Here is a 19,069-nt window from a genome sequence, read left to right on the forward strand (position 1 = left end):
TCAGCATCCAGCTTTACATCACGAGCGTTTAAAAAAGCAGAATTATTATTGGATTCAAAAGGCAAAGCACCAAGAGAGGACCGGAAGGTAGCGGGCCACGTGGGACCTCACGCGGGTCATAGAACAAAATGAATTATCATTAGCTTTTCCAATGCACACTGGTTTGTTTGTTTTTTGTTCCTAAAGAGTTTATGATTTTTTCTTCCTAAAGAGTTGACTAAGGCAGGGGATTTGGCATCTCTGTCCTACCTCTTGTCCATCCTGGGAAGGCTTTCTTTTCTGCGCACCGAGAGGCTCTTGGGATAACGATCGATTGTTCCTGACAAGCTTTCTCCTGCCCATCAGAAGGTGGCCGGTTCAATCCCCGGTCAGGGCGCCTGCCTGGGCTGCAGTTTGGATCCCCGATGCCCCTCTCGCCGTCTGTCTGTCTGTCTACAATCAATAACCCTCTTGCATCCTCAGGGGAGGAGAAAAGAATGAAAATAAAAATGAAGGCACCGTGCAGACATGTCCCGGGGATTCCTCTCCGGAGCGCGAGGCCCGGCGAGGCTGTGAGCAGGCAGACAGCCGGACATCCCATCCCGAGTCTCACCGTGGGGTGAAGCGAGAGGGTCCCCGACGCAACCCTGCGTCCACGCCGGATAAAAATAAACGTGAGCAACACCAGCTACGAGACAGCAGGTATCTCCCGAGGAGGAGGTAAAAGTGGGACTACAGAGCTCAGAGTCCAAAAGTTGTTTGCAAATGCGCGAACCCCGGAATCGCTACCGGCGCAACATTCGTCAGCTCCTCAGTCTGGACACAGAGGCTCTGGGGCCGTGAAGCCCCCGCAGAATCTCCGAGCACGAGGCAGCAAAGCGGGAGGTGCGTGGCTGCCGTCGGGATGACCGATGGGGTTCTCGTTCTACTCTGCCCTTGGGGAGGTCATTTTAAATGTTTTTATCATTCAATGACAGGTGACACTTAATATTATTTTTCATTCGTTTCAGGGGTACGGCGTCGTGATTAGACATTGATCTACCTGACATAGGGATCATCTGGGGAGTCTAGTGCCCCCTGGGCCCAGACATGCTCATTACAATATTATTCAGTCTATTCCCTTCACTGGACTTTCCATCCCGGGACTATTCTGTACCTACAACTGTGCTTCTCCATCCCTCACCTTCTCCACCCAGCCCCCCACCTCCCCATCCTCTCTGGCGACCACTGGTCTGTTCTCTTTCTCTTTTTTAAATTTACTCTGTTCACTAGCTTCCGCCACTCCGTGAAATCACAGGCTCTTTGTGTTTCTCTGTCTGAGTTATTTCACTCAGTGCCATCTGCCCTAGAGGGTCAGAAGCCCGTCCTTTTTCATGGCTGAGTAATATTCCACCGTAGAGATGCCCCGCGCCTTCTTTATTCACTCGCCTATGGATACGTCCATATCTCGGCGATTGTCAATAGTGCTGCCCTGAACCTAGGGGGTCTTCTTGAACATGTTGGGGTTCCCAGTGACAAGCAAAGCCACAGATGTGCTTGCTAAGCCCCCAGTGGAGATAGAAGCCCCGTGAAGGGGGGCAGCACTCAAGGACGGGAGGTTCTTGACCCAAAGGTGGCGGAGGAGTAAAATAAAACCCGAAAGCAAAGGGGATTGGAGGCTTGCCCGTGTGGACTGTCCTCGCCTCGTCCGGGACCGCCGAGCCTGACTCTCTCCTTCAGAGACGCGTCCAGAAAAGACTCTGGCGTCTTTAGCAAGGTCACAGAGCTGACACGCTCTCGCTCTGGGCGAAGCGGGTGCCGACATCCGAGGTCTCTAGGACCCCCCTCCTCCTGCTTCTCATGCCCAGAGGCTTCGGTTCTTCCGCAGCCAGCCACCCCAGAGAAGCCCGCCGGACCCCGAGTCCCCGAGATCTGTCCTACAAGGACCAGCGGTCGGCAGGAACGTCAGGACCATCATCCCATAACGGGGACATGAGCAATACGGAAGAAGACGTTCTTGCAAAACGGCGGGAGGGTTCTTAAGGGTAGACTTGGCCTCTTCTTCTTTTTTTGTTTTTGCCAACAAGAGATACCAACAGGAAGCAGCTTTCTGGATGTCACAATATTTCTGTCACTTCCCTACGAGTCACGAAACCTTTCAAAAGTGTTTGGAGGGGCAGATGGGTGTGGGCCAGGAGAGGATCCGATTGAACACACAGCGTTTCCACCCAGAAGGTTAAAACGTGCCGAGCCCCAGGCAGACACCGCGTCTGGACTTACAGCTTCACCCGGAAGGCAGAGACGTGGGGAGACTACCGATCTGGCAGGCAGCCCTGTCCTATAAATCAGTGTCCAGAGAAAACCCTTGGGACCGGGACGAAGCCAAGCTGAATAATGTATATGGGCAATCTTTTAAACAATCGAGGCCTCCCGATCCGTGCCCTGCAGAGCCGCCTGCAATAATAGACCCGCTGATTGGGGGTGAGGTGTAACCAGAGGGAGGACAGCTTATCACCAACATCAGGGCTCCAGGGAGAGAATTTATGGTCTCACCCCGCCGGCTCCCCGGCTTGTAAAGGGTGCCGTTGGGTCCCCGCTTCAAGGTTGCGTGACCACTCCCTTCAAGGCGCTTCTTGATTCTTAGTTCTGTTCTCCTGCACGCGGCTGCCAAATCCTGCTTTGGCCCCGACTGTAACAGTTCCAGGGATTTTATTTTATTTTTTAATTAAGTTTATAGGCGTGACGGGGGTTCATGAGATGATGGAGCCTGAAAGAGCAGACGTGTATGATACATCGCGTGTGTGTTCCATCATGTGTCTATTACATGGTGCCCAAGTTAAATCTTCTCGTCTCCGTCCATCACTACGGACGTGACCCCGGTGACCCTCTTCATCCTCTGCTCCCCGACTGCCTTCCCCTCGGTGACCACCCTCCTGCTGTCTGTGTCTATGAGTGTTTGGTTGTTTTTCTTGGCTTCAGCTTTCCAGCCCCCAGAGGAGTGACGTCATATTGGTTCTTGACTTTCTTCGTCTGACGTATTTTGCCTGGCACGGCACCGTCAAGATCCGTCCACGTGGCTTCAGACGGCAGGATTTCATCTTTTCTCACGGCTGAGTGGCGGTCCACGGTGCGCATGGACCAAGTCTTCTTTATCCAGCCCTCTAGAGATGGACCCTTGGGTGGCTTCCCTCTTGTTTCCCAAAATCAATGCAAAATGGATCCAGTGATGTTAGAACTGGGACGCACTCTGGCCACCGAGGCCATGGGACGCCCGGTCCCCAGCGCCTTCTGGGAGACGCAAACGCCTGTCGCTTAAGCCGTGCAGTCTGTGAGCAGGTTGTGGGGTGGTGGCCGAAGCTCACAAAGACCCCAGGTGAATGAGGTCCCCACCCCAGGCAGGCGGAGGTGAGTGGGGGGCGGGGGGGCACAGGACTTAATACTCCAGAAGCAGACGCGTCTACATGTGTTGCCCAAAGAAGAAGAACATGCCCTTCATCGCATATAGGGGCTCCCATCCTATCCTGACTCCAGACTCCGGACTCTGGCTACAGAAAAATCATTCCCACCATGACCATCGACAGGACCCAGAAAGCTCCGGGAGGGGTCCCCCCTCACAGGGCTGGGGGGCAGGGGTGTCCTCTCTTGTAGGGCCGGCCATGGCCCATGGCACGTTGGCCTCCACGGGCCCCTTCCTCCATGAAAAAAAAATTAAAATTATATTTTTATACCCTATTTGTATAAAAATGAATATCCTTCTGCCTGAGTTCTAGTTACAGTTTTATTCTGTTCGTGTTAAACGAAATGGGAGGCCCTGGCTGCTGTGGCTCAGTGGATTGAGCGTCGGCCTGCGAGCCAAGGGTCGCCGGTTCGATTCCCAGTCAGGGCACATGACTCGGTTGCACGTCAGGTCCCCAGCTGGGGGCGCACGTGAGAGGCAACCACACAGTGATGTTTCTCTCCCTCTCTTTCTCCTTTCCCCTCTCTCTAAAAATAAAACACATAAACAAACAAATAATTAATTTTAAAAAAAAGAAAGAAAAAGGAGGATGCAGGAAGGAATTTGGCTTCCAAACAAGGGTCAGACTTCCTTTCCAGCTGCTGGAGTGGAACCTCCTGGGACTTCCCAAGGGACAGCGGTGCCTTGCTTGTCTGGGGTGGACCCTGATCATGTAGGCTTGTGGGGTGATTCGGGGTGGGGGTCGGGCCCGACCCAAACCCTGACCGTGTGAGTAAAGGGTCTTCACGTTTGAGTGGTACCCGTCTGACTTCTGGGGGGGACACAGGGAAGCGGGAGGCTGAGGCCTGCCATGGGGTCCACGTGTCAACCCATCATCCCGCCCCCATCACGAGGCCCCCCATAAACACTGTGGACACCGAAGCTTGAGCCACGGCCCCCAGTGGCAGTGCTGTGCGCGCATCGATCGTCCTATGCCGTGTGGAACGGGACTATCCCAAGGACATGCTGGCAGCGTGGATGGGACCCTATCCGACTCGGCCTTCCTCCCTCCTGTCCTGCGCTGCCTTCCAGTTTGCACTAGAACGATCACCCCAAGTCTGCGTCTTTCCTGAGTTCTGTGGGGCATCCCAGCCTATTATGAAACCCGAGCGTGGCTGCGGGGAGCACCCCCGCACTGGCGCGTGGTGTCTGCATTTAGGGCGGCTCTGGGGGGGACCGTTCTTTAGCAAACTCGCCGCACCAAGTGCCCAGCAGGGACATGCTCCCCAGTTCTCCGGGAGGCTTACCTGGAACGCAGCAAAACTAAGGGAAGGTGTGCACACAGTATTGGTTCAGCTCAGCAGGACTGGTCCGTAACCCTCGAGGGAGACCTGAGCGTCTTCCCCTTTTCTGTGGCTCTTCCCTTCAGGGGTCTGTCGGCCAGTGCTCCATCCGAGGCACGCCCACGGTTCCCGAGTCGGGTGACCTGGGACCACCCCGTTCCCAGAGCTCAGCCTGGAAAAGGCTTCCCTTTGGGGAAGCACGCTTTCGGGCATCTGGGGAGGGAATTCTGGAGAGGGAATTAATTGTCTTGGAAACAGCCCCGTGGAAAGGGGCCCAGGCAAGGGTGAGAAGCCGGGGAACGCCGGGGAGGGGGGACCCCCACCAACCGCATCCGTGCCCCACTTCAGTCCCCGGGCTGGTGTTTTCAGGCCCTGAAAATGCCAACCAGACCCTTAAAACAATGACCAGGATGTTGTTCTGCTCGGCTATCGGCGCCGGGGCCGGAAGAAAGTAGGACAGACGCTATATATAAATTTGAGAAAACACACCTTAGCTCCCTGCCTGGTGGGTGCGGATTCTTCCCCGTGCCCACATGGCGCACGCGGCTCCCCGGCAGCGCGAACCTTGCCGGAGAGGTGAGAACACGTCCCGTTGGCGTTAAGATGAGCACGGGCCTCCGAGGGCAGGCAAACTGAGACACAAAACCCGTACGGATCAACCCAACGTGTGCGTGTGTGTGTGTGTGCCTCTGTGTATGTGGGGGTGGGTGTGTGTGCAAACTGCGGGTTGAGTTGCCCGTTTGCAGGTGCGTAGGGAATACAGAGATGTGCTGTGGATTTTACAAACTTCTTATTGCGATAACATGTAAATATTAGCAACATAAAACGGGCCCCTGTCGCCGTTTTTAAGTACGCAACTCAGTGACATGAATTACTTTTAAGCCACCACGGCTGTTTCCCAGTGGAAAACGACCCAAGAGGAAAGTGTTGGGTGTTTAAACATGTACGTGGACACATGCTGGGGGAACGGACAGCAACCAGGCTCTCTGAAACATGACAGAAGCGTCAGAGTCCACAGAAAGCCAGGGCGTCCGGGAACAAGGGGGCTGTGCTTGGCCCATGGTGGCCCCGGGGTGGGCCTGGTACTCCCCTGTCCTGGAGGGATGTATGAGTGGAAATTGAAAGCAAGCGTGGATCAGCCGGGTCTTGCAGCCCGACCTTGGGAGCACCTACCTTGCATTTTATTATTTAAAATAACTGGACCTGACGCTGCCTCTGTGTTCCACGGGACCCTTGGTAATTCTCTCTCGGGACCTCTGAGGTCCCCCCAACTCTTCCCCGTTTCTGTGCATCTCAGAAGAATCTGGGAAGGGGACCTGCAAAGGCCATAGTCCTCCGCTCCATTGTGTAACAATAGTTACAGATATATTTTTAATATAGACTTTTATTTTTCCATGACAGTTGACAGTATAAATAAGCTCTAACTTGCAAGGGTACAGCACTCTGATTAGATATATAACGTGACCCCTTGATATCTGACAGATAGTTAGTACAATATCATTGGCTCTTCCCTGGGCTGGACTTTACATCCCGGGATTTCCGTAACTACGAATTTATAGTTTTTAACCTTTTCATCTGTTTCACCCAGCCCCCGCCCCCCGCCCCTCCGATGGACCTTGGTCTGTTCTCTCTCTCTCTGAGTCTGTTCTATTCTCTGCGTTTATACTGTTCTGTAGATCCCACATGTCCGTGACGGTCCACGATGCTGGCCGCTCCCTGACTGACCGCTCTAGGTCCAGCGGTGCCGCCACGCAGGCTGCTCTCGTGGGGAATCGACGGACCGATCCAGGGCTCCCCGGACGAGGCAATGCTAACCACGTGCAAAGGGGCTTCTGGAAGGAGCAGCAGAAGGAGACATGTTTAAGAATACAGATCATCACACGGACGTCACGCTGCCTCTCCTCATTAGTTTAAATAGAAACGGATGGAATGCTGTAATCATTATAGAGTTTTCAGGAAACAATACAGCTTCGGATGATTAAAAACCAACACACACAAAACAAAAAAGTCACCCGGCATCCTCTGAGTGGGCTGTGGGCTGAGCTGTTGGGCAGGTCTGTGACATCAGGCAGGAAAGTGAAGCCCGCTGCCCGCTGCTCTGTCACCTCCGCAGCAGGATCCCCTGGTTTCGGGGCTGCATCCGAGACACCCACTGGGACCCGCCTCCGGGGTGCCGTGCCTCTGAGCCTCGCAGACAGCCGGGGCCCCGTCACGATGCAGGGGAGCAGCACGAAGAACAGACACAACACCAGGGCTGTGGTCCTCCCTAATCTTTGCAGCCTCACGGTCTTGAGGCCTGAAATAAACCCCGGGACCTCTAGGAAGGCCGCGGGGACCCCTGAAATACACGCACGTGAGGCGCTGTGATGCGGGGCGAGGGGTGACCGCCGAGGCCACTCCAGGGCCGGGGGGAAACCCTGCACAGAAAACAACACACACGTGGTCACCCGGAGACGCTGTCCCGGTCCATCTGCTCGTGACCATGGCAGGAAACAAAACTGGGGGCAGCTGTAGACACGGATTTCCAAGACAGCCTTTGCCGCCTGGCTCCCCGCCGGAGACTTCAGAGAGTCGCGTTCTTCTGGAAGCGCCCACGCCACCGCCTAAGTGGCCACAGCTGCTTTCAGAAACGAGGGCCGCAGAAGAGGGGAGCACACGGACGGGACCTCGGGGACCTTGGCCGTCTGTCAGCAGAGGCTGCCGTTCCTCACCGCGGCGACAGCAGGTCGTGACCAGGCTTCCCTCAGACCCTGGGAGGGAAACACCGGGACAGTGCGCATGCACAGACAGGAATAATGTGCCGTCCCCGGGTTACTTCCCAGCGTCCCCGTTTCTGTTCATGGAAGGCCGGGAGGGAACGGGGACGCATCACCAGAACCCTGCCCCGTCCCCCTCTTCCCGTCCTTGTTCCAATTCTGTGCACGGTAATTGCCTGAAAAATACGAGCTTGGTAGGTGCTTGGAATACATTGGAACATCCCCGCTGCCCAGTCCCCAAGAGCACCCTGCAATTTCCAGGACCTCCACCACCACCCTCAGGATCAGTGACTCCCCGGGGTGGATCCAGAAGACTTTGTACAGGGTGTGCTCACGGGTCTAAGCATCATGAATAGGACAGACAGACACAAGGACCCGGGGAAGGCACCCAGCAGGAGGACGGGTTCCGACCCCGGTGGTCTCTCCAGACTCGCTCTCCGGGGACCCAGCATGCCCCCCACTTCCTGCACCCCAGTTCCTAGAAGTAAAAAGGGACGTGGATGGGGGTCTTAGAAAACCAAAAGGGGAAAGAAACCTCCTGGACAGATCCTCAGAGCAGCTTTATCACAGCTCCACAAAGCCAGGCCGCCTGCACGCCTTCAAGCTACGGACGTCACCGTCTGACCACAAAGGGCCTCGCGGGGGCGTTGGAAAACGTGATGACCCGGAGGTTGCGCAAGTCTGAGAGTCTGTCGGCAGGACAAGCCTGGAGGGTCCACGCGCGCTCGGACTGCAGGACGTGATGTCAGCTTTTTGTGTTCTTGTTACTCGACAGAGGACAGGGATGTTGGGGGGTGGGGTGGCGTGGGCGTTGCGCAGAGATACCTCGGGCATCGTACACGGGGCGGGGGCCCAGGACCGCAGCTTCGCGCAAAAACGGTCCGGGAACAGTTCCGTTCCGTGTCGCTCAGCAGACACCGTCCTGTCGTGACGGCAGAAACGGAGGGCGGTCAGGTTTCCCAGTGAGAGACGCAGGGGACACCTGCCCGGACCAGACAGAGGCCGGGAGCGGAGGGTGGCCCCTGCCCGCAGCCAGCGAGGACGTCAGCGCCACAACCCGCAGGAGCGCAGGAGCGAGGTTCTGCCCCCTGCTCTCCCGAAGGGGCCGGGAAACAGGCTCTTCCAGACCCGCCCCAGGGGGTGGACCTCTTGCTTTGACCCTGTGAGACCTGGAGCGGCCGGGAGACGCCCAGGAGCCGAGCGTGTCCGGTTGGAGCTTCTCACCCACGCAGCCGTGAGATCCCACACCTGGGGCTGTTCGGAGCCGCTCCGTTTGCGCGATTTATTCCAGGTGGGCTAAAACCACGTGCCGATGCCATGACGCATCGAGGCAAGTGCCATGGCGGGCGTGGGGGGGTGTCCTTCCATCCATTGTGAGGGGTTCCGCAACCCCGGCTCCAAGCACTTGGTGAAGCCCTCAAGTCTCAGCCCCCGCGCCCCGCTCAGAGATCCAGAAACCACATTAAAAGACACCTGGCGGAAATGGGGGCAGGGGAGGGGAAGGGGGAGCTCAGTCTCACCCCTACCTGCCGACAGGGCTAAGCCTGAACGCATCCCACGCCTGTCCTTAGCCTTGCCTCTAGGACCAACCAGAAATTCCACGTCTCCCGTAGGGGGAGGGGCAGGGTCGCCAGGACAGGGGCGCGCGCTCGGGGCTCCCTGATGGAGTCCCCGGCGGCTCTAGGTCCTGACTTTGACTCCGTGGGCGACGTCACATCTGACACGCTGGGGCCTCTTGTGGGAAGCCCTTTAGCCTGGGGACAGAGGCGGCCGCTACCGTGACGTCCGCTGATGCTCTTTGCTGGGCGCCCCGGAGCGTGTCTGTCCCGCTGGACAGACCCGCCCTAGCAGAGCAGCCGGCCGGCAGTTCTCTGGAGGGGCTCTGGCCTCAGTTTCTCTGGAGGACGGAGGGGTGCCGAGGTCAGAGGGACCTGTCCTAAGCCAGGCTGGGGGCGCACCGGTAGGTGCGTTCTCTAGGGTTTTAGGTGCGCACTGCAGCGCACCCCAAGTGGCCCCCTGGAATGCAGCCCGTGTGCTCGGCATCGCCCCCTAGAGCTGGGCTAGGATTTCAGTTCCAGGCCGGTCTGGGAGTTCCCTTCTTAATGGGAGGCGGGGGGCGGTTAGGGTCCTTCGGGGTCGTGGTGTGGCGTCCTGGCTTCTAGTGGTGGCCGAAGGGGCCCCAGGCGTCCTCCGCCCTGAATCTTGGCAGGGGTTGGGGGGGTGTCTCTGCCCAGTGTGTAGGAGGGCTGATGGTCTGCAGTCCAGTGGGTGTTAGAACTGGGGGGCGGGGCCGTGGATGGAGGTCTGGGTTGCTGGCAGGCTGGGGGGGTCTGCAGTCGCCAGGTTCAGGGTCTCCGTGGGGGTCTGTGTGCTGTCTGCTTGCCGGGCTGGATGGAGGTGGGGGTCCCAAGCAGGGGTGTGGTGGGGGCCAGGCAGCATGTGGGGGCGCGTGTGGTTCCAGGGCCCTGGAGGGGTCCCCGTAAGGCTCCAACGGGGGATCCCTGCAGCCTGGAGAGGACTTGGTGGAGGGGTCTGGAGGTGGGGGGTCCGTGGTCTGGGTGGGTGTCCGCAGCCCGGGCGAGGTTCCTTGGCGGGGGTCCTTGGCAGGGGGTCTCGGTCCCGTGACTCGGGCGGGGGTCCGCCGTCTGGGTGGCAGTGCAGGCGGCGCGGGGGGGGGCGGGGCAGCGCGGGGCGGGAGCGGGGCGGGGCGCGGGGCGGGGCTCTGCCGCTTTCCAGGCCGTCCCGGTGGCCGCCGCGTCCGGGGCGGGCGTCGCGGAAGCGGCGGCGGCGGAGCAGCCATGTCGCCTTTGTCTGCGGCGCGGGCGGCCCTGCGCGTCTACGCGGCGGGCGCGGCGGTGGTCCTGGCGCAGCTGCTGCGGCGCTGCCTCCGGGGCTTCGCGGAGCCAGGTCAGCGGCGAGGGCGCGCGGGGCGGGCGGGGAGCGGAGAGCGGGGGGGCGGGCCCGGCGGCGACAGCGGCGACTGGGGCCACCCCGGACCCGGAGCGCGCTCCCGGCGCCGCGTGACCTTGATTCCGGGGCGCGCCGGGAAGGAGGGGCCGGGCCGGGCGCGCGGGCGGGGGTCGTGCGCCCTGGGCCGCAGTCTCTTTCCGGGAAGGCCCCCTCCTCTGGGTAGTGGCCGGGACCCGGGACCCAGACCTCAGGCGGCCCTCCCGCCGCCAGGGGTCGGGCCGTGACCGCCCCCGGCCCCAGAGTGACGAGGGGGCCGGGTCCGCGGCCCGGGGCGCGTAGGACGGGCCTGGCGCGCACGCGCGGGGCCCGGCGGCGGCCTCTGCGGCCCGAGGGAGCCACGGAGAGTTGGGAGGGAGGGCGCTTCCGTCCAGGGGCAACTTTGTTTCTCTGCAGTTAGACACCCAGCGAGTCACCCCTCTGCACCTGCGCGTCCACGCTGCCGAGGGGCCTGGGACCTCGCGCCTGCGTCTCTGCAGGTGCCTCGCATCCACCCTGCATCACAGGTGGAGGCGGTAAAACCCAAAAACCTGCTGCGTCGACGGATATGCTGCTTGGCCGGGAAGGATCCTGTAGGCAAAAATACATTTTACTTTTAGGAGGGAAAAAAGAATAACTGTTTTCGGAGACAGAGTATCGAGTGCGCATCGCGCTGTGTGCCCTTGGCCTCTAGCCAATCCGCTGCGTGTCCGGCCTGCGGACGAGTGTGGACGCGCTTCCCCGGTCACTTCTGCTTTAGGTCGACCCCACGGGGGTTTGGTGACCTCTGGCCAAGGCCCCTAAGGTTGGGAGTAAAGCAAGACCAGCTGCGTCTCTTATTGTGAAAATATTTTCCAATTCCTCTTACTGCCGCGCTGCGGGCCCTGCCTCTGCAGCTCCGAATGGAAGTCTCTACCCTGAGCCCCGCCCTGCAAACCTGCACCCGGGCGTGGAGGTCTTTCCGTTTGTAATGTCCTCACTGTACTGTGCTCAGGCGCTGGGTGTTGGTCTTTTTAAACACTTGGAGTGGGATTAGAACAGAATAGGGAGGAAGGAACCAGCCCATTCCTGAGTACTGGGGACTGGGAGGTGAACGTGCCTCTTGTTTTATTTAAAAATATATATACAGCCCTGGCTGCTGTGGCTCAGTGGATTGAGCATCGGTCTGCGAGCCAAGTGTCGCCGGTTCGATTCCCAGTCAGGGCACATGACTCGGTTGCACATCAGGTCCCCAGTTGGGGGCGCAAGTGAGAGGCAACCACACAGGGAGGTTTCTCTCCCTCTCTTTCTCCTTTTCCCTCTCTAAAAATAAACAAATAATTTTAAAAAGATAAAATAAAAATATATACATATACTTTTATATATAAATATAAATATATATATTTTTACTGAGGGGACATTGGTTAATAACATGAATTTCAGGTGGACAACATTATGATTTGGGATCTGCCTACTCTAACCAAAGATGAGTTTGTATCAATGACTATATACTTCACCCCTTTTGACCTAGTTTTTCTTCCCCTGAACATCCTTTCCCGCGGGTCCCCACTATTAGTTTTTTTTTTTTTTAAGATGTTATTTATTTATTCATTTATTTTTACAGAGAGAGGAAGGGAGGGAGAAAGAGAGGGACAGAAACATCCATGTGTGGTTGCCTCTTGTGCGCCCCCAACTGGGGACCTGGCCCACAACCCAGGCCTGTGCCCCGACTTGGAATCGAACCTGTGACTCTTTGGTTTGCAGGCTGGCGCTCAATCCGCTGAGCCACACCAGCCAGAGCACCCCCGCTATTGTATTGTCAGTACGGAAACCTTGAACGTGTGCCTTTGAAATGCAGACTCGGTGGGAAACTGTGATTCAGTGCAGAAAGCCTCCCCCAGCTGTGTAGGTTCTGAGTCTCCAGTGTCCTGCGGGCCCCACCGCCCTGCGGGCGAGCCCGTCCTGGGTTCCCGGAAAATGCAGAATCATGGTGAGAACAGCCTTGAAACTTGGCTGTGGGACCCTGGCAACGCACTGACATGTTTATCTTGACAACGGGTTTGTGGTATCATGAAATGGAGAACTTCTGTGTTCCTCCCACTTGCTGATTAGGGGGTAAAAAAAGGTTAGAATAGAAGTCCTGGTCTGGCAAGGGATGTGCACCAGAAGAGGGTCATTTTACGTAAAAATGAATGTCACCAGCAAGTCCTGAGCAAGCCGGGGCCTGTCGCTGGGTTAGACATAATTTTAGATACTGAATGACAACGGCTTTGCTGGCCTGCCTGCGGCCGGCCAGCCTGCCTGCCAAGGGGCGTCTTCCTGGTGCCTGTTAACCTCTTTCTCATTGGCCCGGCCCTGGATGTCACTTTGGGGAGTGAGAGAGGGGCGGAGCCTTTGAACTTTGCCCTGGACTTGGAGCTAACCTGTAACCCAAAGGCCTCGTGGCCCATTTTGGCTTTTTCTCAGAATTTTGAAAGAGTGGGTGCTCTTCTGCGGTGGATCAAGGAGATTACATGGCCCAGGCATGACTCGTGACTCAGGTCTGATTGAACAATGGGAATGCTCATGTCCGGACTCCTCCTTGTCCACGTGCCTTGAAATGTGTTTTCTAAAACCCAAATCACCGCGGAGTCCCGTTCCAAGGCAGTCCCGCCTGAAAGAATGTCTGCAAGGGAGTTTCATTTCCAAAGTCCTGGTGACGTCCAGACTGCATCCCGTATGGGGACACGTGTCTCCGAGTCACATTTTTATTTTATTTCTGTCCATAACAGTCATGGTTTTCTGAAAGGCATGAGTGAATCCGCATCTTGAAATATACAAACCAGACACCAGCGTTCCAACGTGGATCTGAACCCGGTTGAAAATCGCCGGCGTCTGCCTGCCGTGATTCACAAAGAATTTGTGGAGAGGTGACATGTCTCTGATGTGTGTTGAAAGGCACACCACATGCACGGGACAGGTTTCGCTCTCTAGTTTGCCCACCGCAGAGAATTGTCCTTCAACGTCCCTTTGGGAATAGGAACTCAGACCCCGCGGTCTATGTGGGGGAGCTCCCAGCCACCCCCTAATATGCCAGGCAGCCCGCGGACCAAGCTATGGTCGGGGACCCTAGTTTTCAAATGAGAGAAAGTTCATTCTTGTCGGGGGTGTGTTCCTGCGAACACATGTGACCTCCGGTTACAAGAAGGTGAGTTTTCAAACTCGATGAGCTCAGGACTGCCAATGATCTCTTGCTTATGGGGCCTTTTTTTCTTTTTTTAAACCAATCAGTATTGGGAATAAAACAGAGACATTTCAAACTCCACTTAGAATGCTTAACAATGGATCTCAAATAACAGTCCCAAGCCAGTTCTGTGTTGTTATTACCAGGAACATACTATTTTCAGACACCCAATATCTATCTTCTCCCAAAAGAAGAGATGTTAGGGACTGTCTGGGTGTCTGCTCCTGGGTTGGGCGGCCGCGCTCCCTCCCCAGGCCCCATGGAGGGTCCCTCCCGCCTCTCCCAGCTCCGGGGGCGCCAGGCGTCCCTGGGTGGGGCGCCGCGTCCCTCCCGTCTCTGCCTCCGTCTCCACGTGGCTTCCCCTCTGGGTCTGCGTCTCCTCTGCTGTCCCTTCTAAGGTCACTGTCCCTGGACATAGGGCCCCCCTGACCTAGGACGACCTCCTCTCAGATCCTTTATTCAGTCCCATCTGCAAAGGCCCTGTTTGCAGATAAGGTCCTGCTCCCAGGTTCTGCGAAGACCTGGATTTTGGGAGAGGCTCTGTCACCCCCCGCCCTCCCCAGTCACGACCGACCTTTAGCTCTGAACCAATCCCCGGCACCGAGGAACTACCTGGTCGGTGCGGTTTGTTATTTAACCCCCAGAGCGCTGCACAGGGGGTTGAAAGCTTGCGCCCAGAACACACACCACATATGAAAACTCAGCTGCCCTGGGAGGCGCCCTGGCCCTGACGGGGGTGCTCCGCGGGATGGGGCGTGTGGGTGGCAGCGACAAAGGGAACCGGAAGCCTGGCTCCGACGTTGCCCGCACCTGGCCGAGAGCAATCCTGGGTTTCTCTGCTCAGGTGAGGCTGTGCACCGTGCGCATTTGGAGACATCCCAGGATGCTTCCCGTCCATTCCAAACGTAACATTTGAAAAGTGTTACTGCCTCTTCAGCCACGCCGAGGACCGCCTGGCTCAAATCACGGCCTCGTTTTTGCTCCTCGGATGCGCCTGAGCCGCCTCGGGTAGCGCGCGTCACACACCGCCGTGGCTGACCACCGGGTGGCGGGCGGCGCCATCCGTGCAGCGGGCGCCGGGGAACGTGGTTGCCGCGGCGGTGACCCGCCTGGCTGGTGCTGGGTCGCTGGACCTCGTAGAACAGCAAGCCCATGATAGGAGAAAAGACGCGTAAGGCGCATGGAGACATTCAAAGAAACGCATGTTCTCGGGCGTGTGCGGCGGCCGCCTGCGTAGGACTGACGTGGACGGAAGCCCCGCCCCCGCGCGCTGAGTTGTCTGCCGCTCCCCTTTGCTTGGCCAAAGCCTCGCGCCAGGAAAGGCGGCCATGCCGCGGGGTCCCTGGGTCCCTTCTCACTCTGTGTTTGTGTTGCTGCTTCTCGGCAGGTGGCCACGCGTGAGAGGCGGCCCCCGCCCCGCGCCCCGCGCCCCGAGGATGGAGGGCAAGAGCCTGGACAGCAGCGGCGCCCCGGACCTCAAGCTCGTGGCGCACCCGCGCGCCAAGAGCAAAGTCTGGAAGTACTTCGGCTTCGACACCAACGCGGAGGGATGCATCCTGCAGTGGAAGAAGATCTACTGCCGCATCTGCATGGCTCAGATCGCCTACTCGGGGAACACCTCCAACCTGTCCTACCACCTGGAGAAGAACCACCCCGACGAGTTCTGCGAGTACGTCAAGAGCAACACGGAGCAGATGCGCGAGGCCTTCGCCACCGCCTTCTCCAAGCTGAAGCCCGAGGCCTCGCCGCTGGCGCTGCAGGACCCGCTGGCCGCCAAGGCCGGCCACAGCTACGAGGCCAAGAGGCAGCAGGAGCTGACGGCCGCCGTGCTGGGGCTCATCTGCGAGGGGCTGTACCCCGCCTCCATCGTGGACGAGCCCACGTTCCGGGCGCTGCTGAAGACGGCCGACCCCTGGTACGAGCTGCCGGGGCGCAAGTTCTTCTGCGGCAAGGCCATCCCTGAGAAGTACGGCGCCGTGCGCGAGGCGGTGCTGAAGGAGCTGGCCGAGGCCCCGTGGTGCGGGCTCTCCACCGACGTCTGGCGGAGCCACAACCAAAACCGGACGTACGTCACGCTGGCCGCCCACTTCCTCGGGGGCGGGCCCCCCGGCAGCCTCGCCCCCGGCTCGCGGTGCCTGAAGACGTTCGAGGTGCCAGACGAGAACGCGGCGGAGACCATCACGCGCGTCCTGTACGAGGCGTTCATCGAGTGGGGCATCAGCGCCAAGGTGGCCGGCGCCACGACGCACGGCGGGAAGGACGTGGCGAAGGCCTGCTCGCTGCTGGACATCGCGGTGCACCTGCCGTGCCTCGGCCACACGTTCGAGGCGGGCGTGCGCCAGGCCTTCCAGCTGCCCAAGCTGGGCGCGCTGCTGGCGCGGTGCCGGCGCCTGGTGGACTATTTCCAGCAGTCCGCGGTGGCGCGCTTCATGCTGCAGGAGAAGCAGAAGCAGCAGGGCCTGCCGGCCTGCATGCTGGTCAGCGACCGCGTGGCCTGGTGGGGCGCCACGCTGGCCATGCTGCAGCGCCTGCGGGAGCAGCAGTTCGTCATCGCGGGCGTGCTGCTGGAGGATAGCAACAACCACCACCTCATGCTGGAGGCCCCCGAGTGGGCCGCCATCGACGGGCTGGTGGCGCTGCTGCAGCCCTTCAAACAGGTGGCGGAGGTGCTCTCGGCCTCCAGGCACCCCACCGTCAGCATGGTCAAGCCGCTGCTGCACATGCTTCTCAACAGCACGCTCAGCGTGAAGGAGGCCGACCCCAAGGAGATCAGCATGGCCAAGGAGATCATCGCGCAGGTGCTCGCCAAGACCTACCAGGAGGCGCCGGAGACCGACATGTTCCTCAACGTGGCCACCTTCCTGGACCCGCGCTACAAGAAGCTGCCCTTCCTGTCCGCCTTCGAGAGGCAGCAGGTGGAGAACAGGGTGCTGGAGGAAGCCAAGGGCCTCCTGGACAAGGTCAAGGACGGCGTGCACGCGGCAGCGGCCGCGGCGGAGGACAAGACGCTCGGGCCGCCCGAGGAGCCGGCGGCCAAGAAGCGGGTGCTGGCGGCCACGCCGCCCCCCGCCGCCCGCCAGCGTCATCAACCACATGCTGGCGGAGATCTTCTGCCCCGCGGGCGGCACGGAGGACCAGGAGGAGCTGCACGCGCAGCTGCTGGAGGAGCTGAGCAACTTCAAGTCGCAGAAGGTGCTGGGGCTGGGCGAGGACCCGCTCAAGTGGTGGTCGGACCGCCTGGCGCTGTTCCCGGTGCTGCCGCAGGTGCTGCGCAAGTACTGGTGCGTCGCGGCCACGTGCGTGCCCCCCGAGCGCCTCTTCGGGGCGGCGGCCAACGTGCTCAGCGCCAAGAGGAACCGGCTGGCCCCGGCGCACGTGGACGAGCAGGTGTTCCTATACGAGAACAGCCGCGGCGCGGCGGAACCGGAGCCCGAGGACGAGGACGAGGGCGAGTGGGGTCTGGATCAGGAGCAAGTGTTCACGTTCGGGGACGCCGTCCACAGCGGCTTCTTCGGGGTCAGGGACGGAGGCTTTATGTAGCGGGGCGGGGCGTGGTGGGGCTCACGCTGCTTTGCGGTCCATGCGGACCCCGGGGACAGTCATACAGACGGAGATGATAAAACGGAGACGGGACTACGGACGGCTGGATGGCGGCCTCTCCAAACGCATCACAGCGAAACATGCGTCCAGGACGTAGGAAAGCCCCAGACACCTGCTTCCTGACCCGCTCGCGCGTTGGAAACGCTCCGCGGCCCAGCTGCACGCAGACAGGGTGCGGGGCTTTGCGCTCCGTGGTCCTCACGGCCCCGCCCCTTACGCCCCCGTCACAGGGTCGGGACGTCCGAGGAAAGTTGCTGCTATGCGCAGAGGAGTACGAACCCCACGTCTCCGGGCCCCCGGCGCGTCTCGGGCGCGCGAGCCATCGTTCCAGAACGAAAATGTGTGCGCGCTGAGTGGGTCGCACGGGAGACTCTTGAGCCGAAGCGCGCGGTTGTGAGGACAGATACGTCGGACGTGGGGTCGAAGCTTACCGCAGCGCGCACGCATGCCGTGTGAGCGCATATTAAAAGCCTCAAAAACGGTGTTCAGTGTGTGGTATTTTCTGCCATTCACGCGCGTTTTCTGTCCCCTTGCAGAGTTCCCTTGCTTACCACGGCCCCTCTCAGTCTCTCGGCGCTCTGGGCCGCAGGTGATTTTGTGTGTGTGCGCGCGTGTCTGATGCTTTCAAGGCGTGTCTTCCCCGCAGTCCCTTTCCTTGGAGGTGAGCACCAGGCCTCCGCTGGGGAGCGCGGCTTTTCCAGACGGGGAACCCCAACGTGCGCACGGCGTGGTTAACATTTGATGACGTGAATTCTCTCTTTTACATTCAACCACCGGTTCTAAATCATCTCCAGGGGTAGTTTTACCTGTTGGGGGTCGTTGTGGATTTCTTCGGCTATTCCACCCCTTAAAATGGTTCATAACTAGTTTTTATTTTTTATAAAGCAGCTGCCCCTCTTCCAGAGGCGCAGCCCCGTGTTTGATCCGGCGCACGTGTTCAGAGGGAGCACCGCGGGCGGTGTAGGTGACCCGTCCCGGCGACCCTCAGTATCCTGCCCAGGTCCCCAACGTCTGATCGTATCCCGGAGTTTAGGGAGGAAATGTCTCTCTGTTGGTGGCCGGCGGTGTTCCCGGGCTTCCAGCAGAGCAACGTTTGGTCTTTGCGTCACAGCTGTGCGCGTGTTTACAAAGTCACGTGTGGAAGGACGTGGTTCATTCCGAGCTTTCTTCTTGAAGGCCGGGACCTGCCGTCTGCTCTGAGTGTTCCCAGGAGAGGGCTCCCGCTTGGGGCCAGTGCCCTGCCTGCAGGACTTGTCCCCTCTCTGCTCCGGGGCTGGAAAAACCCCCGCAGAGACCCAGGTCCCACCTCCCTCGTCTTTATTTTCTAGAAACACACACTGCGCTTTGAAAAAAAAAAAAAAAAAACTTGGCTTCCTGTCTCTTGGAATGAAAACATGGGTCTCGTCCTTTTTTTTTTTAACCAAACATTTTTTTCTTTTAAACATTTGCTTTTAAAAAAAAATTAATTAATTGATTTGTTTATTTACTTATTTTTAGAGAGAGGGGAAAGGAGAAAAAGAGGGAGAGAAACATCCCTGTGTGGTTGCCTCTCACTCGCGCCCCCAACTGGGGACCTGATGTGCAACCTAGTCATGTGCCCTGACTGGGAATCGAACCAGCGACACTTGGCTCGCAGGCCGACGCTCAATCCACTGAGCCACAGCAGCCAGGGCTGTGTCTCTTCCTTTTTAATGTATTGATGTGAGAGAAACATCGATTGGTTGCCTCTCGTCTATGCCCCAACTGGGGGATCAACCCTGAAACATAGGTACGCGCCCCAATGGGGGATTGAACCCACGACCCTTTGGTGCATGGTGTGGTGCTCCAA

The 19,069-nt window shown here is 58.8% G+C and overlaps 2 protein-coding genes across 2 annotated transcripts in view; both read left to right on the forward strand.

Moving 5' to 3' along the window:
* Positions 1 to 10,242: 10,242 nt before the first annotated feature.
* Positions 10,243 to 19,069, forward strand: part of DHRSX (dehydrogenase/reductase X-linked) — a 47,428-nt gene continuing 38,601 nt past the window's right edge. The window contains exon 1 of the mRNA XM_090264533.1: positions 10,243 to 10,400. Coding sequence (XP_090120659.1) covers positions 10,292 to 10,400 — 109 coding nt within the window. The 5' untranslated portion in view covers positions 10,243 to 10,291. The remainder of the gene's footprint in view (positions 10,401 to 19,069) is intronic.
* On the forward strand, positions 10,342 to 17,240 carry ZBED1 (zinc finger BED-type containing 1). The gene is given in 3 exon segments (XM_090264532.1): positions 10,342 to 10,400; positions 15,029 to 16,702; positions 16,704 to 17,240. Coding segments are annotated over 2 exon segments (2,103 nt in total). The 5' UTR covers positions 10,342 to 10,400; positions 15,029 to 15,077; the 3' UTR covers positions 17,182 to 17,240.

This window comes from Furipterus horrens, unplaced genomic scaffold (assembly GCF_987537825.1).
Source record: "Furipterus horrens unplaced genomic scaffold, mFurHor1.1.pri manual_scaffold_17, whole genome shotgun sequence".
NCBI classification, from domain to species: Eukaryota; Metazoa; Chordata; class Mammalia; order Chiroptera; family Furipteridae; genus Furipterus; species Furipterus horrens.